The sequence below is a fragment of the Sporothrix schenckii genome (assembly GCF_000961545.1).
Source record: "Sporothrix schenckii 1099-18 chromosome Unknown Cont49, whole genome shotgun sequence".
NCBI lineage: Eukaryota > Fungi > Ascomycota > Sordariomycetes > Ophiostomatales > Ophiostomataceae > Sporothrix > Sporothrix schenckii.
Genome location: NW_015971150.1, coordinates 2,934,523 through 2,955,523, shown reverse-complemented (window position 1 = coordinate 2,955,523; position 21,001 = coordinate 2,934,523). Strand labels below are relative to the sequence as shown.

Here is a 21,001-nt window from a genome sequence, read left to right as displayed (position 1 = left end):
CAGGAAAGCCAGGAAGGATGCCCAAGAGCTACCAGCCAAGTATCGGACAGCGGCTTTTACAGCAATATAACTGCCATTTCCGTCTTGGTGTGTTTCTGCCTTTGTTTTAATATTTTCTGAATCGTTTTGTTCCTCTCTCTTCTCTCTCCCCATTCTTGCCCCCTTCCCTTCTTCTGATGCTGGCAAAATCGCCTCTTACTTATACCGGCTCTTGGTAAATATTCATACAAACACACACACCCCTCCCCAGGACACACCCGTGGCGGCCTTCTTTGCCCACCCTCCCTATAGCAACACCCAAAACACACCCCTCCCCTCCTCTTCACCCCTTACCTGTCGTCTACCTTGGCACCCTTTGATTCTTTTGCTTATATGCCGGTTGTACACTGCGAGGCAGATGATCTAAAACGCTACTGTCGTCAACACATCTGGCTTTCATAGATATATCTCTGCCTCGTCCGCTTCGTCTTTCGAGAAGAGCACGCAAACAAGCCAGTCCTTCTTTCTCTCGTTTCTCCTCACCTCTGGCCAAAATCTTTACCCTTAGTCTTTCATTTATCCTTACCCAAGTACCTCTTTACCACTCTCGACAATTACTATCACGACACATCCACGCTCATCATCCCTTTTGCTTCTTCTATCCCTCTATCGACAAAACTCAAAGAAGCGGGAAAACGACAAGGAAAAGTTCATCTTCACCTTGACACCAAATTTCATTCTCAACACGAGTCGTTTCTGCTGTGCAACCGTCGCTTCCAGCCGAGAATTATCACCAACTAGAATCCTGCATACCTCGCATGTCAAATCACACAGCACGGCGATTCCTAAAAACGAGCAAACTACCAGCCCAAGTACCGTTGGCTTTGTGTCGCCTGACACTGTGTTCCCAAAGGTGTCCCCCCTCTGTGGCCTAGTTGCGAGTTTCTCTCTCTCTTGTCACTCTACCAATCACTGGTGTACACAAACGAGTGAGTAGCATCGCCCCTCAGATACCTTGAAAGCACAAAAGAAATATAGCCTGTCAACCCGGTTCGGCTCCCTGCAGCGACACGAAATACTGAGTTGTCTTCCCTAGGCGAGCCGGTACATCCCAAGACGAGCAGAAAAAGCACAAAATCACCAGAGCGGAATAGAACAGGTCGACAAAACCGGCAAATCGACCATCCTACGACTGTACTGTTTGAACCTCGCATCTCGCTTTCTTGATTGCAGCGTCAACCGCTCCGACCATCATCTCTACGTCACCCATGTCTACTGCCGTTGAATACGCTCCACACAGCTTTGGCCACCCCATGGGTGACACTATGGCGAGACCTCACCATGGATGGAGCCATGATCCCTATGCTCTTCGTCAGGGCAGCGATCACAGGGCTTTCATTACGCAGGACGCCGGTCGAGAGCGTGTGCAGCTCCCCGGACCTTCCAGTCTCTTCTCCGCCGCTGCTGCTGCCGCTGCCGCTACTTCCTCGCCCGCATCCATGTCATCACCGCATATGAGTAGCCATCAGCCGCCTCTGCATTCGTCTGCTGGACGTGACTCTCCCCCGTATTCCTCGTCGGGTCGCCCCCCGTCCTATTATGGTGGTGACTACGCAACGCCGTCTCCCGTGGGCCAGACACCACCCCAACTCCCCGCACCCAATGTGGATGCCCATGGTCTTCCGGGACCACTTGCTCTCCGTACGACCATTCGCGGCCCGGATTCCCGTTTCTCGCCGACACAGTCTCCCGCGTCCAGCGTCCGTTCGGACGACTTTGACTTGGGTCCCCGGTACCAGCAGCAGGCGCTCTCCCATCTCCCTACCACGCCTCGCTATCGCAGCCGGGATCCACCTTCATACCATCACCAGCCGCCAGCACCCACCTCCTCGCCTCCAAATGTCGGCGTGCATTATTCAAAGGCGGTGGTAGCAGCAGCGACAGCGTATCCAACGCCGAATAGCCGCTCCATTTATCCTCCCATGCACCCGACAAGTCCAACATCAGGACCAGGCCGCCTTCCTGCAGCATCCACCTCGCCACGGTCCGAGGCCAAGCAAATTTCCATAACCAGCCTGCTGAGCGAGGAGTCCGCAGCCAAAGCTGCAGTACCACGGCCACCGCAGACGCCATACCACCATCCGGCAAGCAATGACAGCACGGCGTCCAAGACGCCAATGCTGAGCCCGGCCCAGTCGGTCGTCAACTCGGAGTACCGCATCAATGTTCGGCAGCAGCCAATAGCAGCACGATCATGCGGGTTTGGCGAACGTGATCGTCGTGTCATCGATCCGCCTCCCATTGTGCAGCTCACCATTGACGACCCGGATGCAACACCAGAAGAGATCAGTATGCGCCTTCGCTTCCAGTTTACGGTGCTGCACTGCTCCATCTGGAATGAGACGGGAGAGCAGGACAACTCAGCCATGCCAGAAGACTACCGCCAACAGCGCCGACTCATGGGCACGTTGGTCTCATCGCCTTTTGTGGGCCAGGATGAAAATGGCGAGGAGGGCTGTTTTTTCTGCTTCCCGGACCTGTCCTGCCGCACACCAGGCTCATTCCGCCTTAAGTTTGCGCTTGTGGTCCTAGATCCCCTGGGTATGCGTGCTGGCGGCTCATCGCCTATCATGGCCACGGCTATGAGCGATGTCTTCACCGTCTATAATGCCAAGGACTTCCCTGGAATGCAAGCCAGCACGGCCCTGACCAAGCGTCTCAAGGAGCAAGGTTGCCTTATATCGATCAAGAAGGGCAACGACAAGACCAGCGCTGCCCATGGTCGCGAGGAAAGCGAAGAAGACGACGAGGCCGGCGATGGCGCGACTGCAGGCAAAGGCCGGAAGCGTGCGAAGAGATCGTAAGGGCCAACCCTCTGGACTTTGATTTGTTTTAATCTCCTCTTTCTTCAACCGGTCATACCCCTTCAAGAGTACATTTTTTGGGTTATATTTTGGTATTTTTATATTATTTTTTTCTGGTCTTGCCTCTTATTTATTCCCCTTCCTACGAGCAGCCCAGGACATCAACAGAACTGGGTGGCGCATTCGTCCGGTCACTTTAATCCTTTGGGGTGGCCATGGAATCATGACATGGAAATGATATTTGTTTTTTGGTCACTATTTCTTTTGGTGTTTGATTCATAGCGGAGTTTGTCTGGGCCGGATTATTCGGACGACCAAGGAGGCCAGACAAAAGGCTTCCGTGAAAAGGAATTTGCTTTTGCGTATCAATTTAGACACTGCCTATCTACATATTTATTATCATGCGTTCTCCATGTCTTCCAGTGGTATCGAATGCCTTTATTTGGCTTGCGTTTATACGTCGCATCGTCATATACTACAGCCGTCAGTCGGTCTGTTCCGATTCAGTCGCTGCATAGGCCTCTGCTAGCCGCCGCCATTCATCTGCCATTTGGAAATGAAAGGCTGCCTCGTCCTTTGCCATGCCCGAATCATTCGCCTTTGTCGCCTCACGCTCGACCAGCTCCTTGATTGCACCGAATTCGCCAGCAACTGCCGCACGCTGTAAGATTGTGTCTAGCTCCGCGTCTTGCGCCTCAGTCCGATCGGCGGGATCGCGAGCATACGCGGCCGCTAGCAGCATGCACGCCTTGCCGCTGTTGAGAGCCAGCGCGGCCGTGCGTAATGCTTCACGGGCCTCTTGGGCCGTCACCACGTCGGCCTCATCCATCTGCAGCCGACCAATGGCCTCGAGACACTTGCGCTCCCAGTCCCACTTTGGATCCCGGGGCAGGACGTCTCCATTGCCCGCTGGAACAGACGAGCCAGAGCCAACATCAGAGCCACTACCAATGCCGTGTCCGACCAACCGCGCTGCCTGGAACCACCGCAGCGCCCGTGGCAGATTACCCGACGCCTCTGCCAGCAGGCCAGACAGCGTGAACGCGTTGGCCTTGGTGACGAGGTCTAGGCTGTCGTCGCCCGCATTGGCCTTGGCCAGGTACGCCAGAAATTTTTCCTCCGCGGACTGGAAAATGTGCGAACCGCGAAATCGCGCGGCGAGGGCGACCTGCGCCTGGCCCGCCTTGGTCATGTCGACACCAAAAAGATTGATGATGGTTAGCACCGACGGCATGTAGCCGGTGCTGCCCAACGAAGCCGCCATGTGCATCATCGACGTCGCCAGCATAAAGCACTGCGTGGATTCCTGGACACTGGCGTTGCCAATGAGCAGGAGCACGCCGACGGTGTGCAGCTTGTACGGGGTAAGGTTATAGTCTAGCGAGTCAGCAGACGGCAATCGTCGGGCGCACGCCCAAGAAAACACGACAATATGACAAAGCCACAACGCCAAAGATATGCGAGGCACTACTCACCCCTCAAAAGAGCAGCTTCGTTGACGGCCGCCCTGTTGTGCTCGAGCCGCTGCGCATTCAGAATGACCTGGGCGCACTCGTCCTCCGTCAAATCCGTCTCCACGGAATCCAGTCCAACTTTCAGTGCCGCTATGAGACTCGTCGAATCCTTGGGGAACATACCGGAAGCACCAGCCGTGGTCGGGCCGGAGCTCGCACCACCACCAACACTCCCCCTACTGGTCCTGCTGGCGGCATTCTGTGCTCGGCGGACTGTGGGCGACCGCTTGCCCGCAGACCGTGCCGCGCCACGGCGAATCTGAAGCGGTAGTATCTGTGAGGAGAAAGCACCACCGCACGAGCATGCGGACGGCACAGTGACGCGAGACGGCGTTTGGCCCACAGCCCTGCCACCAGCTCCGATTCCAATGGCAGCAGACGCGGTACCGACGACTTGGCTATAGCATCGCACTGCTGAACGGCTTGACAGGTGCATTGTGGTCGCCGATCGAGCTATTGGATTCATGGCGATGCTGTGGCTCTTGCTGCAGAAACGGCTTCGACTGAGCGTCGTTCAGTGAAGTCGAAACAATAAAGGGCGCTGAAGCTTGAAATGGAGCAAGTGGGAGGCGCTGGACCAATGGAATCCCTAGGCAAAAGATAAAAGTGGGCCACTTAGTACGGGGTCATCTTTGTCGGCGAAAACAATGTAGCTGCAGCCTGACTTTAACTGACTCTGTATAACGTCCTATGCTCAATTGCGTACTGTTAGATAATGAAGATGAGAAATGACAAGATTATGAGAGTATTGACAGCTGTCCCTGAACTGAGTGTAGGGAGTAATTCCGTTTTAGTGGGGCTACTGCTGAAACCAGCCAATCACAGGCTCAGGCGTCAAGCTCAGCCAACAGGTCGTTCTTGGGCCTATTGCGATAAGGCTGCCCAAAAAAATCTTATCGGAATGAAAAGGCAGAATGCAACTTTTTTTTGCTGCTAGCCGACTCTACATCACCACTTTAACGGCCCAGCATCTATCTCTGCGAACTATTCTTACAATACAGCAGCCGAGCCATAGCATTTTTACGATTTACGATTTACGGGTTTATACATTGACGAGGCTCCGATTGTCCATCGGCAATTGACACGAGACAAAACAAAGCCAACCGCATCCTCGCAAATGCCGTCTGCACAGAGCTCCCCGATGACGCGGAGCGCCGCGGCCAAACTGCGGGCCAAGCGCAAGAGCGGAGGCGGCGAGGACGACGCTACCCTCGGCAGTGATGCGCCCATGACCGATGCCGCGCCGATGCAGGAGGACGAGTCGCCCGCGACGAAGCGCCGGAAGCTGCCGGTGCGGTTTAAAGAGGGCAAAGCGGCGACGGAGGAAAAGAAAGAGAAGATAGCAGAGGACGAAGAGGATGTCGACGAAGAAGAAGAAGACGCTGCGGACAGCGACGACGAGGCTCCCGAGGCCATTTCGACGGTGCAGGCCGCCGCCGCAACCCGCCACTCGGCCCAGAAAGCGTCGAAAGCAGCAGACAAGTATGCCAACGAAAACTTGTTATTTTGCCGTTGCTTTTTTTTATGGTACGATTTTTTTTTCGCTAACTCAATACCCTACAGACGCGCCGCCGACGAGAAACGCAAGCGCCAGGAAAAAGACGCCCGCCTCAAGGCGCAGGCCGGGGCACGCAAGGCACGAGAAGAAGCCGCGGCCGAGGCCGCCGCAGCAGTAGCAGCAGAAAAAGAAGAAGAAGCAGCAGCAGCAGAGGCTCAGAGGGCAGAGGAGGCACAGCAGCCACGAAAGTCGGTGTCCAAGCTGCTGCCACTGGAGTTTTTGGATTCCGACAGCGAGGGCGAGGACGAGGTCCAAGACAAGGCCACGACGAAAACGACCACGTCAACATCCACGGGCACTCCTGCCAAAGCACTGTCCAAGGGCCTCCAGGCCACGCGCCCACGCAAGCCCAAGGCACACCCCCGCGACCGCCAGCTGGGCACGACCGTGTACCGGCTGCTGGCCGAGACCGGTCCCAAGACGCTGGCACCCAAGATGGGCAAAGCGGCACGCAACATGAAGCAGAGCCTGCAGGTACGGCACCGGGTCGGCAAGCCAGTTAACGCCGGTTTCCTGCGGCGGTGAGGCCACTGAGATCAGCGTGGCGAGTACGGTGGCGCATGGTGTGGTGGAAACGTTTTGGTTATGTTCCATATTATATCTGACAGGCAGCGACATTGTGCATTTAGACCAACTTGAATTTTACACGGATCAAATGATGAATTGTACTTTTGCGTGATTGATCGTCTCAAGCGACCGTTTTACTATCCTATCACCGGAGTGCAGACTGTATCGTCATGTAATATACATTTACATATATATATACAAGAATGTCCAAGAAGTATAAACCATTTCCTGTCAACTAGCCAAAAGACCAGTGAGCCAAATGCTGAATCGTCTGTTTTTTATTGTACACGCCCATTCCAATAGGAAAACCAACCGTCGATTAAAATAAGGTGGGAAGTTGGAGAAGAAAAAAGGGCAAAAGAGGCAAAGAAAAGCGTGGGTATCGTAACTAAGCGCCGTGTGTGCTGTGTGGTGCATATCAAAAAAGCGGTCCTGAAATCCTTTGTCCGCGCCGCCAGCGGACAAATCCCAATGCAGTAATGAAAGACAAAAGAAAAGACAAAGGTAAAAAAAAAATATGTACCAGAAAAGGAAAAAAGTAAATTACAGTCCAGCTCCTGCGTTACCGTAAACGATCGTGTAAATGACGTATGAAATAAAAGAGAGCGTCTCCTCGGAAGAAAGTCGACTCATATCAGGTATGCGACAACGCTGAATAATAGAGCGGGTGCCAGCCAGTGCAATGACGGCCCCTTCGCCAAAGACGCGGTGTTGGACACAATGGCTGCTGGTAACGTGTCGTTGACAAACGCCGGCCCGCAGATTGTGTCGACCTGCTGTGCGGCCGACAGATACGTACTGGCAATGGGCTTTTTGCGGTCGGCAGCCGCTGACCGATACACAGCCATGGTCTGCTTGAGACACCAGTTGCAGGACGGTTCGGAGCCGCTTGTCGGCAGCGAGCTGTTGAGCGGCAGGTAGTAAAAGTACACGTTGGCCGTGGTGGTCAAGTTGGTGATGGCATTGGCGAAGCAGTAGGCTCCTGTGTCCGGATCGGTCAGACAAGACGCCGCGTACAGCGGCTGGTACCCGATCATGCCGTCGTATGCCTGAACTACAATGGAGTTGCCCAGCTTATAGTCTGCGCCGCAGTTGGCGGCGTCGGTGAGGTTGGTTGCGAGGCGGTTGAGGTAGGAGGTGCAGAACGTGGCGTTGGCCGCACACGTCGCGTCCAGGACCTGCGTGATGGACACAAGTGACTTTTCGGCTTGGAAAAATGACCGCGAACCCTTTGTTTGTGGTTTGTCGGTGAGTAAATGGACGTGTGAGAGAAGAGGTGGAAACATGTCAAATGGGGTTGCTTACCTGGAGAAGAAGAGAGAATGGGTAGCATTGCTTGAATGTGGGGTTCGTGAGAAAGGAGTTGATAAATGCTGGGCACGCCGAGTCGTTTGAGAAGTTGGATGCAAGGCTGCTATCGAAGAAGCTCGGGAGCGGCGAGGATGATGCCGTCCTAGTTGTCTTTGTGGTCGGCGTCACGGCGGTGGCGTCGCCCTTTGTTTCGCCCGCCGTCCCAGGAGCGGTGGTCACGGCTGTGCCAATGTCGTTCCGTTTCCGCAGCTCAACCATCTCGTCCTGTGATAAAAACATCCATTGGCCGTTCACTTTCACCGGCATACGGTCATCTCGAAGGAGTGTCTCGGCAGCGAGTGCGGCAGGGACGGTGGTGGTCGACTTTGGGAATACGAGAACAGAGTCCGCGATCATGCGGTCTGGTTCTGCTACCGCAGCAGCGACGGCGGAAATGAAAATTGTGTTTATGGCGAGAAAAAGAAAGGCTGTTGTTGTGCACCGCCAGGAAAGTATCCGGGGTTTGTGGTGTTGTGATACAGAAGTCATGGTGTGCAGAGCGATCGACATTCGCAACGTTTGTGTAGCGGCGGGAGGCGCCGTCGATCCCCAAAGACTTTGCGGAAGCTGCAGAATTAGACGGCCGGGGGTAGATGGTGCATCACTCGGTTTCGACAAAGCACAGCCAGAGGCGATGAGATGCAAAATCAAGTTGCGAAAAACTTGATTGGATCTGTATTTTTGTTGTGTCTGTCGGCGTCGAAGAATCGCTTCGCTGCGTCTTGCCAGCAAACTCGATTCAGTCCGTTGAAGCGAATCGAGCAAGCGCCAGGGTCGATCACCTTCTGCGTCTGTGATTGTGTCGGCGGCAACAAAACGCCGGGGAACCAAAGCAAAAGACGAGCTTAAGGATCGCAAGAAATCTGTTGTCGCCTTTTCTGAGCTGTCTGTTTTCGTGCTTTGTTGTGATCAAGGTAACGTTTCTTCGTTGGTCTGTTTGGTCGTGTGTTCGTTTTGTTTCGATGGACGCGAGGCCAAGCCCTTTTGTTTCTTATACCCGACTGTCTTATTATGAGCTGAATATAGCAAAGATGGAAAGCGAGAGTAAAAAAGGTCGGTCGGATTCCGGTTTATTCTTGTTGACGTGGATCGATTTTGTCGATTTGCTTGCGATGGGTGGTGGAGTGAAAGTGTCAATCTGGGTAAATGGGCGAAGATTGATTTAAATGATAATGCCGCGGCAGGCTTGCAAGGCAGGGCACCAAAGGGAAGAAGCGATAAAAACGAGAGGAAAAAAGCACGGTTCACCAAAACGTCAAGGGACTGTGTGCATGGGGGGGACTTGTAGGGCAGCAGACAAGGGATCAGACGACGGGTTGACAGAAGCCACACTCTGGGAGGAGCAAGGAGGAGGGCAGACGCGCATTTGTAGGATCTGTGGTCAAGGGAAACCGGCCAGCGAGGCCCAGAAATAGCAGAGTAATCTGAAAAGAGCGTTTGGTCCTCAGAAGAGATGTTGAAAAAGCAGGTTGACAAAGTTGGGATGGAAAACAGGATGGGTGCTCGGGGCGGATAGGACAACAAATGCGTGGGCTCGTATGGGGCGGTATTGCTCAAGATATTGGATCCAAATTCTTCATTCGGCAAGGCGGCTCATTAAACGGAATAAAAATGGAAATGGAGATGTGAGAGGAAAGTCGAACGAAGAATGAAGAACGGCACAGAAAACACGACTGCTGTCCGCGGGGACCTGGCAAAAAGGGACCAAGCCCGAAAATGCCAGAAAAGTATTGGCGGGCAGAAGAGCAACAGACCCTTCGTCAACAAAAGAAAAATACTCGCCCATGCAAAAACGCTGTTAACGGAAGTACTGTCGTACTCAGTCCTCTTGGAACCAATAGGTGGGACCTTTGGCCAGGGGCAGAACTGCAACCATTGAAGTTTTGGAGCGTTCTGGATGGTGACGGCGGACGAAAAAGGTAAAGTTGGGGTGAGCGAGGTGCCAATACGATGGTGGAGGATGACCAGGGTGCGTTCGCGCAGGTGCACAGTAACGGCTTGGCGGCACCGTACGTCGTACCCGTGTATTTGAGCCCAGGATGGAAGTGGTACCTGAGCAGGGGTTCATTGCAGTGTGGCTCGAAAAGGGGCCAGACCACTGCTGCATAACTTGTCATCAACTGGAGATGAGCATCTTGGGCCAGCAGCGCGTACGGAGTATTAGTCCGTACAGAATCTGTGAGTCGAGGCTGTGAGAGGTGTAAGTGATTGGTGGTACTTGGACAACGGGAAGAAATAAAACAGAAAGAAGACCAACACGTCAAAGAACGCTGGAATCACATCTCATTCCCGTCCACCTCAGCGGCCGTCGCCCCCAGTTCTAGCCCCGGGCGCAACACATTTTTCAGACCGTTGTAGTTAGCGTCTTTCATGGCACATTTTGGGCACGTATCCTCCCTAGACTCCGTTGTCGTAAATAGAAATCGGGCTTGGCCTGGCCAGGTGGCATGTGGAGGAGCATGGGGTGCCAGTTTAGAAATCAAATGCAGATGGAAGTCTCCGTGACATCGTTGCAGAGTGAGTGTTGGTGATGTCGAAAAATCAATACGACGTGCTGCTGTTGTGATTCCCGTTTTTCTGGGCCGGCCTTTGCTGCGCCTTTCTCCGTGTTCCATTTCTTCTTTCTCTTGTCGCTGATTGTGTCGTCCTGCGTCTTGCTTCTGTTTTCGTCGCAGCTTTCTCAGCATCGTTTTTCTTCTGGCAAATTGTCGCCCAGCTCTCCATGGTAAGATACGGAGTATGTTGTATTTCCAAGGCATATTGGATGGAACACCACGGGATGAGCCTGGATTATTGGCAGTCTTGGCCCTGGTCTGGCCAGGCTTGGCCGCTCACTCGATGACCAGCGTAGCTGGGAGGTTGGTGCAGTACGCGTATATACAGTGCTCGGTGGGCCTTCTTCTCTTCCCGTCCGTCCGCATCACATTCGTCTTTTCTGTGGCGCAATCGGGGACAGTTGGTGATAAGGCAAAGCCTGCTGGTGGGCCAACTTGGGTTACTCATTCGCACACAGAGCCACATTCCGATGGCCTTGAATGAGCAAAGGCCATTAAAATCATGGACAAACTATTGACAAATCCAACCCCATGTCTAGTCAGTGAGGGCCATATTTGTCTCCAAGTTTTGCATCTGCACGCCGTAGGGCAGACACCTATTTTGCACGTCATTCTGTGAAAGTACCGTGCATATTTTATTTTGACAAAAAAAAAAATACGCTCTCCAACTCACAAATTATGTGATACAAAGCTGCTCGCTATCGCTGGCGCACATACTTGCTCTCAGCGTTTGCTGCCGGACAAAAGAGCCGTCGCCAGAGTCAAAGGCGGGAGGTGGGCTGAGGCTCTGGAAGTGTCCCTCTCAACTCTTCTCACGCCAGCGAAGAGAGAAAGGATCGGCGCTGGAAACGTGGGTGGTAGGCATGTCTGTGCCTGTATTACTTCGTAGAGTGCAGCGGGCAAGCTTGGCTGTCCCTACCCGTTGTGACTGCTCCCGACCGTTCCTGGCCGTTCCTGAGCCAGGGGCAAACGTCGTACGACGTAACCATACAAGAGAGCCCAGAGCAAATAGGGCCACGCACGCATTCTGGAGTATTTTTCTGGAGCGCGGTCGAGCATCAGATTGGCTTCCCAAAATGGATGATTGGAGAAATTGGATCCTCCACTTTCGGATGCGCGAAGCGGATACGCAGGTACGCTTTGCGCTAAGCTGACCTGCGGGTGGGTAGAGTAAAGACGATGCAAAAGAATTGACGACTGTGGTGTGACCGTTCGGGACCGCTGGTCATCGTCACCGACTCTGGAGATGTTGAAGCAACGGGAGGAAATGAAAAGTACGTAGTTTGCTTCTTCCCTCCGTTGCAATTTTTGTTTGTTTGCCTTTCGACTGCTTGAGACGCGTTCCTTCCATCTCAATCGTAGGTCTCGCAATCCCAAAGGGAAGGCGTGAGTGAGTAGCGCATGCAGAAGGTGCAAATGCTACTGTACATAGTATGTCGTACTGCTCTTTCTCTCTATTTGGCAGGCACGTTGTGTGAGGAAAGGAGCTGGAACACAGATGTGGACAACGTAGTGTTCGGATGAAAGACTCCACACGCACCTTCCACGAAAGCGGGCCATATTAAATAAAAAATCGAGCCAATGGGCGCGTACCCAACGAAGGAACGATGTTGAATATGAACAGAAAAAAACCACAAAAACAAAAATAGAAAAGTGGTATTGCATTGTGAGATAGAGAGATAAAAACACAGAACAAGCATGCCGGCGTTCGATATATTTGATAATAATATCTAATGGGGAAAGTATCTTTTTGGCAATGTTTTTTACATTAGTTTTCAAGAGCCCCGAATTTGTGATTCTCTTTTCTTATAAAACAAAATAAAAAATGAAATAAAATAAAAAGTTCATAGATAATTAAATGGTTCGAACAGCACAACAACCGAATAAGGATAAGAAAGAAAGCAATGTAAAATATACAAAAAGCACTACGCCGAATGCGGTGCTGTTATTGGGTCAACCATCCATCATCTCACAAGTTTTCAATAGTGACATCTTGGCTCCGAATTACGGTATGTGGCATTTGTTATATTGATTTGCCAAGGATCTGCTGGCCCTCTCAGAACTTCGAACGGGTCACTATATGACAACAGGGTACATCTAGCGACATCAACGATACCTCTTTCCGCTTGGCCGATTAAACAACACAATAAAAGGGATATACCACCTGTTGGGTAGAATGACAACACCCATTTTCATCTCATTTAATTACCTAAAATACGAGCCCATACACAACCAACAAACGGCAACTCGTAATACGGTAAATGACTTCATATAGAGCAACACTGAACACACATGTCTCACAAACATCTACACCACGTGGCTTGGCAAGTGGTGGCGGTAGGCGCCTGCATGTCCACGAGTGGCTTAGAAGAGGGGAGGAGAGAAGAAGATACAATGGAAAGGGGGCTTCAAAATGGCTGCAGGCGTGTACTCCCACAGCATCCGGCCTGTGTAATCTCACCGTGGTGGACGGAAGACAGGCGTGTAACGTTTTCTTGAAGAAATTATGCGGAAATGATGACTGAATTTATGCCGGCCGAGAATTTGATGGGTTGGCTTGTTTTCTGTCCCAACCTGACACTCTGTAAATCTTATGCAAACTCGCTTCGGTCGGTCCACGGCAATTGCAAACTGGCGCTGCTCGCCGCCCACTGCTCTATGTTGGCAAAGAACGATGTCTCGTATGCTGACATTCTGCCCTCGTTTTTGCCGTCACCACCATCACTGTATCCCACCAAAGCGACCTTATCCAATCGCGCGCCGGCGGATGTCATAGCCCACAGGCTCAGCGCGAGCGTATTGTTGCCATGCATATTCAAGATGCCCGGTGGCACAGGGAAGCGCGTCTGGGGGCCGATGTGCGGCACATATTTACCGTACTGGTAGCCGTTGATCCATAGCTGAACACGGGCAATCGTACCGACAGGCGCAGCGAGCTCTATGCCGAGTGGCACATCGAGATCGGTGGGAACAGAAAGCATGAACTCGGTGACATAAAACTGCACTCCAGCATCCTTGATGCCATCTGTGGGACTGCTCTTGCTAAACTTGCTATCAGCAGCCGCACTGAAACCAGGTAGGTGCCAGCCAAGGCGTTCGCCGTAGAGGCCGCCTTCGTTCATCGGACCGCGTACTGGGTCGATGTTGGCAGAGCCGCCTGCATTTCCCATTATCTTCCAGGTTGTAAAGCCAGAAGAGGCCGCAGTGGCACGGGACTTTTTGTCCTTGTCTGATTTGTCAAACAAAAGCTTCGCGCCCAGCAGGCCACGCGGATTGTTCAGCCCATTGCGTGTCGACGTCTCATCGTGGCCATGGTAATCGACCAGCACTGTAAGAACGTTGTCTCGTCCCTTCTCTATGTTGATCACATCCGTCGGCAACTTCAATAAGGCCGACGTTGTGGCCTGGCCGGCCACGCCCGGACTGCCACCAAGCAGGTGACCGTTGACCCAGGCTGTCCACCCGAACCCTTGACCACCAGAAGCTGTGATGTTGACCGCACTTGGCATCGGCCCCGTCGACAGAAAGCGTCCGCGGTATACCTTTGCTCCGACGTAGAAGCCGTAGTCAGAGGCAAAGAGAACAGGTAGCGTGACGGGTGGCACGGGACCGTGCGTTGTCGTATGATTGCAGACTGTCCATCGGCTGTCGTCGTAGTCGGGCTGCGTCTCGGGGAGAGAGTCTGCAGCATGCCACTCTGTAAGTTGTGGGAGTGTAACGTTTCCGTTGGAAACGCGATACTGCCCACCAGAGATGGCGGCTCGATAACTTCCATATGGAGTCCGTGTAGCCGGCAGTGTCTTGCCGTTCCAGTTGACGGTGTTAATTATCTTGCCACTTCCGCTACCTACAAATGCTTCTAGCGTCGTTGCAGAGTCGTTGTCGCCGAGGACATACAGCACACCGGCCGTCCAGTCAATGCGAGCCGACCGGACAAGATAGGGACCGAGGATAAACACACGGCTTGAGCCGGCCACATCAAAGCTGTTGTCACCATCACGCGGTGCCCAGAACCGCCAGGCTGTGGCTTGATCCAAAATGTAGACGAGTACATCATTGGAAAATAAGACAGCACTCGCGCCTGAACTCTGGGTGTATGTAAATGCCTGCTGTGGCGAGGAAGAGCCCCTCGGCTGTCTCGTGATGGCTGTCACCTTTAAGCTGCCAAACACAGTGTAGGTAAGGTTGCTGTCACCCCGGAAGGCAAACTCGCCCGTTTGGCCTTCTTTGAGGTATAGTACGAGCGCTGTCTCGTGCCCAAAGTTTTCGCTCGTGGCAATATCAACCGAGGAATACAAAAGAGCACTTTTGTTATGCTGGTCCAATGCATAGTCAGTCACAAGAATCTTGCTTTGCCGGCCGTACAATTCCACACCCGGCACTGTAAACGTGCCGGCACTTGTTGTTAAAGTGACCGAAGTCGATGTATTCGACATAGACGGTGTATTGACCTGTTGCAGCACGGTGAATGAGGCGCCAGTGTCCGGATTCTGCAACACCCAAGTGAAAACACCATGCGACGAAGCCCGGAAGCCTGTGCCATTACCAAGCATTACTGTCTTGAGCAGATCGGGTGACGATGTCGCAAACATGTTGACGAGCTTCGTCTGAGAGAGCTTGGTCGTTTGCTGCCGGGTCTCACGGAGTGGCGCGCTGTAATCGTAGCTCGTATACACGACCGGTGCGGCAGCTAACAAGGTCAGTTAAGGGACAGGAGACGAGGAACGAGTCGAGAAAGCAGCGCGTACAGTGTCCCCAGTTTGTGCCGCCGTAAGCCATGTATATGTTTTGGAACGTGGTCCGTTGACCAATGTTATTCTGTTTTCGCGGATGTGAGTCTCTTCCTCTTTGTCTTTTGATCTTCCACAGCACCATTCAGCCTCGCTGTCTTCTCACCTTATAATATACATCGGCAAACTCAGGCGAGTGTTCCGCGGCGCACTGTTTGGTTAGCATCAGGTATCGCGGTGTTCAGACGCTCTACTTTGTCTCGTACCTCGTCGTAGAATGTCCCACCCCAGCCAGAGAACCACCCGCCCTCAAACTCCGGCAGTGACACCGGCTGTAAGGCTGCGTATGAGCTGAACCACTGACCGTAGGTACGGACCACGTTGAAGCCCGAGGCACGGTTCGTGCACGACATGCCACCCGGATAGCTGTCCATGCCATAGATGTCTACGGCACCACCAACGTCCTGGTAATCGGACGACCACGATGCTGCACCGCGCATACCCTTTTCGTTGCTGGTGAGCGGCGTGTTGATGCCGGCGGCCCGCAGAGCAGCTTCGAGTTGCTGCATATAAATGACGAGACTGTCGCTGGCGGTATGGTGTGTCTCAGTGAGCTCATTCTCGACCTGTGTCAAGATGATGGGCTGGTGATGTGATCAAGGAAGAGTTTATTAGGGTATGCGAAGGAAGAGAAACGATGCATGATCCACACATCTGGGAAGACTTACACCGTCGTTGCTGATCTGGTTTTTGGCAATGATCTTGCCGATGGCCGCGCTGTACTGTCAGTTTCTCTCTTACTCAACGAGTGTTGGATCGAGTGCCGGGGTCGACCTACATCCATGGTTGCCACGCTTTGTGATAGGTCGCATCGTCGGTTCTCACGGTCCCGAGACTGCCATCGGAGCCCCAGAGCGGAAGGCCGCCGGCATTCGTTTCGGCGTTGCAGTACGGCCCTGGACGGGCGATGACCCAGAGGCCGGCGGACTTTGCGGCGTCGAGCAGGCGCTGGACGTCTTTGGCAGGGCTGGTAAAATCGAAGATGCCGGGTGCGGCGGAATGGTACGACCAGAAAAAGTAGATGCTGCAGATGGGTTGTTAGAGCAGTGGATAACAAATGGAAAACGTCAGTGGTGGACGACGTGAAATGTTGCATGACGAGAGACAGAGACACTACCTTACGGCATTAAATCCGTTGGCCCTGAATTTTTGGAATATATCCTGCATTGTTAGCAAGATGATGAGACAGCCGACACGACACCCTGGAGTACCTACTGGCCACAGTTCTGGCACAGGCAGACGTTGGTAGTGAAACTCGGCCGATTGTAAGAACACGCGAGTGCCGTTGATGCGGAGGCTGAAGCGGTCCCACGAGACGATACCTGGGGAAGCAGTAGAAGACGGTTCATAGTTGTATGCAGAGACCCGGGTCGCCTCCTTCGTGATACGAAAAGCTCGGCTGCAGCTCAGTAGGGCCAATAGCAGCCAGATGGCAGGCAGCATCATAGCTTCGGTATATCGTTAAAACGATGTGGCAATGCGATATGGATAATTTTCAGATGTAGCTCGACTTCACATGAGGTCGATCTAAATTTCTACATCGTCGCCGATGGCGATGTTCGGCTCTAGCTGCACTCTTTTGTGGTGCATCGCCTTCGCATCCTTGTGCCCAAGGCCGGAGCTGCGTAAAGAGAGACGGTAGGCATGTGTACTTGTCATGGAAAAAAGAGTATAGCCATATTGAAAAGACGGGTATGGGCCGCGTTGAACCGACGTTGATTGTCGTACCTACTTTGGCTGTTTGACAGCGGAAAAGCGTTGCCTTTCTGTCCAAGAGGCGTGTGCCCTGTCTCCGATTTGTGGCTAATCTGTGTCATGATTGCCCTTGTGGTTCTCGTGGAATTGGTGAGACAATTGCTTCTCACGAGGCAAGACACGTTTGTGCAAGCCCCGTAACGATCCCAAATATGACCCCACCCTTGCTTTGGCTCTCAGCCTTGCGATCGGCCACTGCCAGCTTTGTGCCCTAGACAAGAGGCGTCCCAAAGCCATCAAGTATGCGGGTTTGTGCGGTGGGTAGCGCAGCTTGTAAACAGCGTCCGTTTGGAAGCTGTGGAAGCTGCGGTCGACACTCCATCTTAAAGCTATCTCAAGATTTGATCTTGAAATCAGACATACATCGTATAGCTGCAGCAATTTGATATTCAGCAGCATTTTTGTAGTGGCTGAGTCTCGGGCAACCATTCGAGCGGCTGAGCGCCGGCGATCGCAACATGTGCCGATGTGTTCACGCGTCGAGACGCGTGCGGAGAGGATGCGACTGTGACATAACGCCGCAACTCTTAGGTGCCCGCCCGTATTATAAAGTAACTTCATAGTGTCACCGGCCACTGAGCTCTTTTCGGTATCCTTGACAGAGCCGCCATGGAAATAAGAAATACAAGATCCCAGAGGCTTGAGCATCCGAAACAGTAGCGCGCCCACTGACCAGCAGTGATCCTTGTATTTTGGCCTGTTCGACGCAAGTGCATGTTGTAAATGCGACGAAAGATTCGTTAGATGCCTGCATCATCCTTGATTCTACCCAATCCGTGGACAGAGGGGAAAGGCTTCGAGCGTCGTGAATCCAGAATGGGGACTAAGTGCATCGCCAGAAAGAAATAAAGACGGGCAAAGGCCGTCCCGTTGTTCTCTTAGACTATAGTGCAAAGCAGGAAGTCACGAAACCCCGTCCGAGCCAGCTTCTGTTCAAAGAAATTTTCGGTAGAAGTTCTCGTGCTTCTGCAACCGCAGATGCATCTCGTCTATACAACAAATATGCAGACAGGTGGACAGCAGGGCTCTGTTCTTGCTTGTAGTGCTGAGTATCTGAATGTTTCGCGGTGTCTCCAACAGGCGGGGTTGTCTTTCGTTGCTGGCCCTGCGCTCCGCAATGACGGACGAAGAGCCCAATTTGGTGTGGACAGGACGAAATTGAGACTGTGCTTTACTTGTGCGCACCCAACCCTTGCCCACAAAGGCGGGCCTACTCAGAGCCCTTATTTGAAACGTTGGATTGGATAGGTGAGGACCTGGTGCTCTCAGGGCATTGGACGATGAGAGGCGATGGAGAGGTAGGGCTTCACCGATCAGCGCTACCGGATTGCTTGCAGATGACCCAGTCTTATGTGGCCCTGGTGGGCTTCGAGACTTCTTCCCTGTAAGCATGTTTTTTGAAGCGACCAACACAAGAACAAAAACCAGGAAAGTCGGAAGCCAAAAGAGTCTATGTCGAGAGAGACCCGCTGGCAGATGGGTAGGCAAGGCCCAGACTCGATTTTGTTGCAATCTTTCCTAGCTTGCATGTCAGTTTAGCCGGAATGCGGCAGTCGATGCGGTAGATCAATCGGACGCCAAGTGCCGTGTGAGGACAAAAGGACCGTATTAAAGTCGGAGACGGTTAGCAAGTGTTGATCGTATCGATGGGAAGCCAAAATCACATAATTGTCAAGACGCAGAGTCCAGACTCGGAACGACGGCAGTAAACACAGGTTGAAAGTACGAAATACAGTCTGCACAGACAACGTCCGAACGCAAGGGAGGACGAGACATTGCGCTCAATGGAGCGAACGAAAGCAGTCCAAAGAGGTAATGTCAACGAAAGAAAACATCAGACAATAAGCCAAGCAAAAGGAAACAAAACCACTCTTCGACAAAAACGTATGTAACGAAACAAGCACAGTGCGAGACGATTGCCTGCCCCGCCCTACCAACGCCACTTCCTTCTAATCCATGGTACAGCATATTGTCCCCAAGGACTGAGCGTCGAGATGGCGAGTAATTGTGCGGTTGCGATGGTTATGTGTTTTGCCGTCGTTGACTTTGTTGGAGCTATTGTGGGTTTCCGCCTGGTAGCTTTTTTTGGGCTGTGGGAGGAGGGGCAGAACGCGTCAAGAACGCGCCTTTTGTTGACGGCAGATTATTGACTTGTTACCACAATAGGCTTAGCTCGATCGACGCGTCCCAAGAGCTCCTACTCGAACGTCGTGTTACTTTCCTAAAATGTACTTTGCTTCAGACCAGCAGTTTGTATCTTCGCTACTTCCGTGGCTTTTCGCTTGGATACACGATGCAGCCCCGTTGCACTTTCCTTGGAATTTGTTTCTCCTCAGTGGCACCTTCCCTCTGTCAGCCTTTCACGCGTGGCACGATACGAGCGGCAGGAGCATCTTGTCATTGGCGTTTTTATTGAAAGCATCTGGCGAGCACAGCTTGCTCGTTCTCTCGTATGTGTCTTTGCCTGAACCAGAATGGTATGTCAATTAGGAAAGAAGAACCGAAAATGAGAATTTTTTTTCCGTAGTGGATACAGGAAAGACGAAATGGCAGGACGACAGCACAAGATGAGACGTCTCTCGAGCCTCTGACCGCCGCATCTTTCCCTTGTATGATTCCGCATCTCGATCCTGGCTCGCTGTCTGCCGGCGCTGCTAGGATATTTTCGGGGCGAGAGAGGTGGGAGCAAGTCGGAAAAAGGAAACAGAAAGCCAGATGACGCGACATTGCAGTGGACTAGTTCAGCAACTAACTACGCAAGCATACCCAGAAAAAGAGCAGACCCTGGTCGGGCGTTTCGGAGACCGCACGTCTTTATTATCGACTTTCGTTTTCCCGATCAACAACTCGTCAGCAGATGTCTTGCTCCGCCTTTCCTTTTTTTGAGCTGGTCAGAGCGCGAGCAAGACACTGAAGAAAGAAAGGCGGAAGCAAATGACGAGGCACGAAACAAAAAGAGGCCGAAAGACTGACAAGAGGACGGCAACAGAAGGGTCATGATTTGAGGTTGTTATCGAATCGTATTGCCGTATCCTAGCGGATCTTACACCTTCCCTGGTCCTGGACACGGCGCATTTCTGCCGCTCTGCTTCTGCAGCTCACCTGCATCGAGGCACGGTTTGTTTCAGCAGGATGGACACCTGCAACACAACTGACATGAGCGGCTGACTGGGCGGCTGACGAGAAAGTCAACAATGCGAGAGTCAACAAACATAGGAACTCAAAATATAGAACAGCTTTGTTGACGTTTATCCTCTTTGGGAGAGCTTTTGTCGACACCACCCGTCAATTGCGTCACAAGATGTCACCTAGAGTTATTAAGTAAACGAGAAACGGAGAGAATAGGACAGCCGGTATGGGAGAGAAATCGCCATGTGAAGACCAAAGAGGAAAAGAAAAACAAAGCCAGAATGTACAAACAAAGCAAAGACGTGCATTCCAGTGCGAGACAGGGAAACACACACTGGGCACATCTTCCGGGGATACTGGGAAAGTACGAAAGACGCTGGTGGGCTGGAAGGGCTGGGGGACAGTTGCGCTGTGGGTGCTCGACAGATCAGTGGTGGATCCTGGATCTCTCTAAATTGTAGTCGTGAGTACTCCGTAGTTTGCGCTTCAAACTTTGGCAAAGAGGCACGGTCGGATACCGCCCGCTCCTGCTCCCACGCTACTACGACCCTGGTCGAAATACCCAGCCGTCGCATGGACTTCGTGAAGGAGCACCAAATAAAAAGGAGCAAAATGAGGAAACGACGCGTTCTCAGCCAATGGTATTACGTCGTTAACTTAGACGGTCACAACCAGGAAAGGCAAGAACACCCCAGTCCTGGTCATTACTTCCTGCCTTTTGGTCGAATTCTGCATGCCCGCATAAGACTTGTAATAACGTCCGTTTCCCTCCTTCCTGGCCGTCGTTTTCTTCTTCTACTCGGTGCCTCGCTCCTTCCGCTCAGCTTAGCATGCTCCTTCTTCCGACTTTTTTTTTTCTTCCCTTTGCTCTTCCCCGTCTTGTGGTTTTTCACCCCCTTTCACATCCAACCTGTGATCCTCTTGTTTTCTCGTTTTCTTC

General features: G+C 52.5%; 7 protein-coding genes across 7 annotated transcripts; 2 read left to right on the top strand and 5 right to left on the bottom strand.

Annotated features, from left to right (window-relative positions):
- Positions 1 to 1,247: 1,247 nt before the first annotated feature.
- On the top strand, positions 1,248 to 2,843 carry SPSK_05202 (nuclear divisionprotein rft1; the record flags this gene model as incomplete). The annotated part of the gene is made up of 1 exon (XM_016731952.1): positions 1,248 to 2,843. One exon carries the CDS (start codon positions 1,248 to 1,250, stop codon positions 2,841 to 2,843), a length of 1,596 nt encoding a protein of 531 aa, XP_016583474.1.
- Positions 2,844 to 3,327: 484 nt separating this feature from the next.
- On the bottom strand, positions 3,328 to 4,793 carry SPSK_05256 (uncharacterized protein; the record flags this gene model as incomplete). The annotated part of the gene is made up of 2 exons (XM_016732006.1): positions 3,328 to 4,220; positions 4,319 to 4,793. 2 exons carry the CDS (start codon positions 4,791 to 4,793, stop codon positions 3,328 to 3,330), a joined length of 1,368 nt encoding a protein of 455 aa, XP_016583473.1.
- Positions 4,794 to 5,474: 681 nt separating this feature from the next.
- Positions 5,475 to 6,440, top strand: SPSK_05446 (u3 snoRNA associated protein; the record flags this gene model as incomplete). The annotated part of the gene is made up of 2 exons (XM_016732192.1): positions 5,475 to 5,839; positions 5,921 to 6,440. The coding sequence occupies 2 exons, from the start codon at positions 5,475 to 5,477 to the stop codon at positions 6,438 to 6,440; spliced, it is 885 nt and encodes a 294-aa protein (XP_016583472.1).
- A 671-nt stretch (positions 6,441 to 7,111) lies between these two features.
- Positions 7,112 to 8,321, bottom strand: SPSK_05350 (c6 zinc finger domain containing protein; the record flags this gene model as incomplete). The annotated part of the gene is made up of 2 exons (XM_016732099.1): positions 7,112 to 7,711; positions 7,788 to 8,321. The coding sequence occupies 2 exons, from the start codon at positions 8,319 to 8,321 to the stop codon at positions 7,112 to 7,114; spliced, it is 1,134 nt and encodes a 377-aa protein (XP_016583471.1).
- Positions 8,322 to 10,108: 1,787 nt separating this feature from the next.
- Positions 10,109 to 10,519, bottom strand: SPSK_10660 (uncharacterized protein; the record flags this gene model as incomplete). The annotated part of the gene is made up of 1 exon (XM_016736983.1): positions 10,109 to 10,519. One exon carries the CDS (start codon positions 10,517 to 10,519, stop codon positions 10,109 to 10,111), a length of 411 nt encoding a protein of 136 aa, XP_016583470.1.
- A 2,459-nt stretch (positions 10,520 to 12,978) lies between these two features.
- On the bottom strand, positions 12,979 to 14,979 carry SPSK_05086 (beta-galactosidase; the record flags this gene model as incomplete). Its single annotated transcript, XM_016731838.1, has 1 exon — positions 12,979 to 14,979. The coding sequence occupies one exon, from the start codon at positions 14,977 to 14,979 to the stop codon at positions 12,979 to 12,981; it is 2,001 nt and encodes a 666-aa protein (XP_016583469.1).
- Positions 14,980 to 15,305: 326 nt separating this feature from the next.
- Positions 15,306 to 16,623, bottom strand: SPSK_05309 (uncharacterized protein; the record flags this gene model as incomplete). Its single annotated transcript, XM_016732058.1, has 5 exons — positions 15,306 to 15,761; positions 15,846 to 15,894; positions 15,956 to 16,201; positions 16,295 to 16,338; positions 16,393 to 16,623. The coding sequence occupies 5 exons, from the start codon at positions 16,621 to 16,623 to the stop codon at positions 15,306 to 15,308; spliced, it is 1,026 nt and encodes a 341-aa protein (XP_016583468.1).
- Positions 16,624 to 21,001: the final 4,378 nt, after the last annotated feature.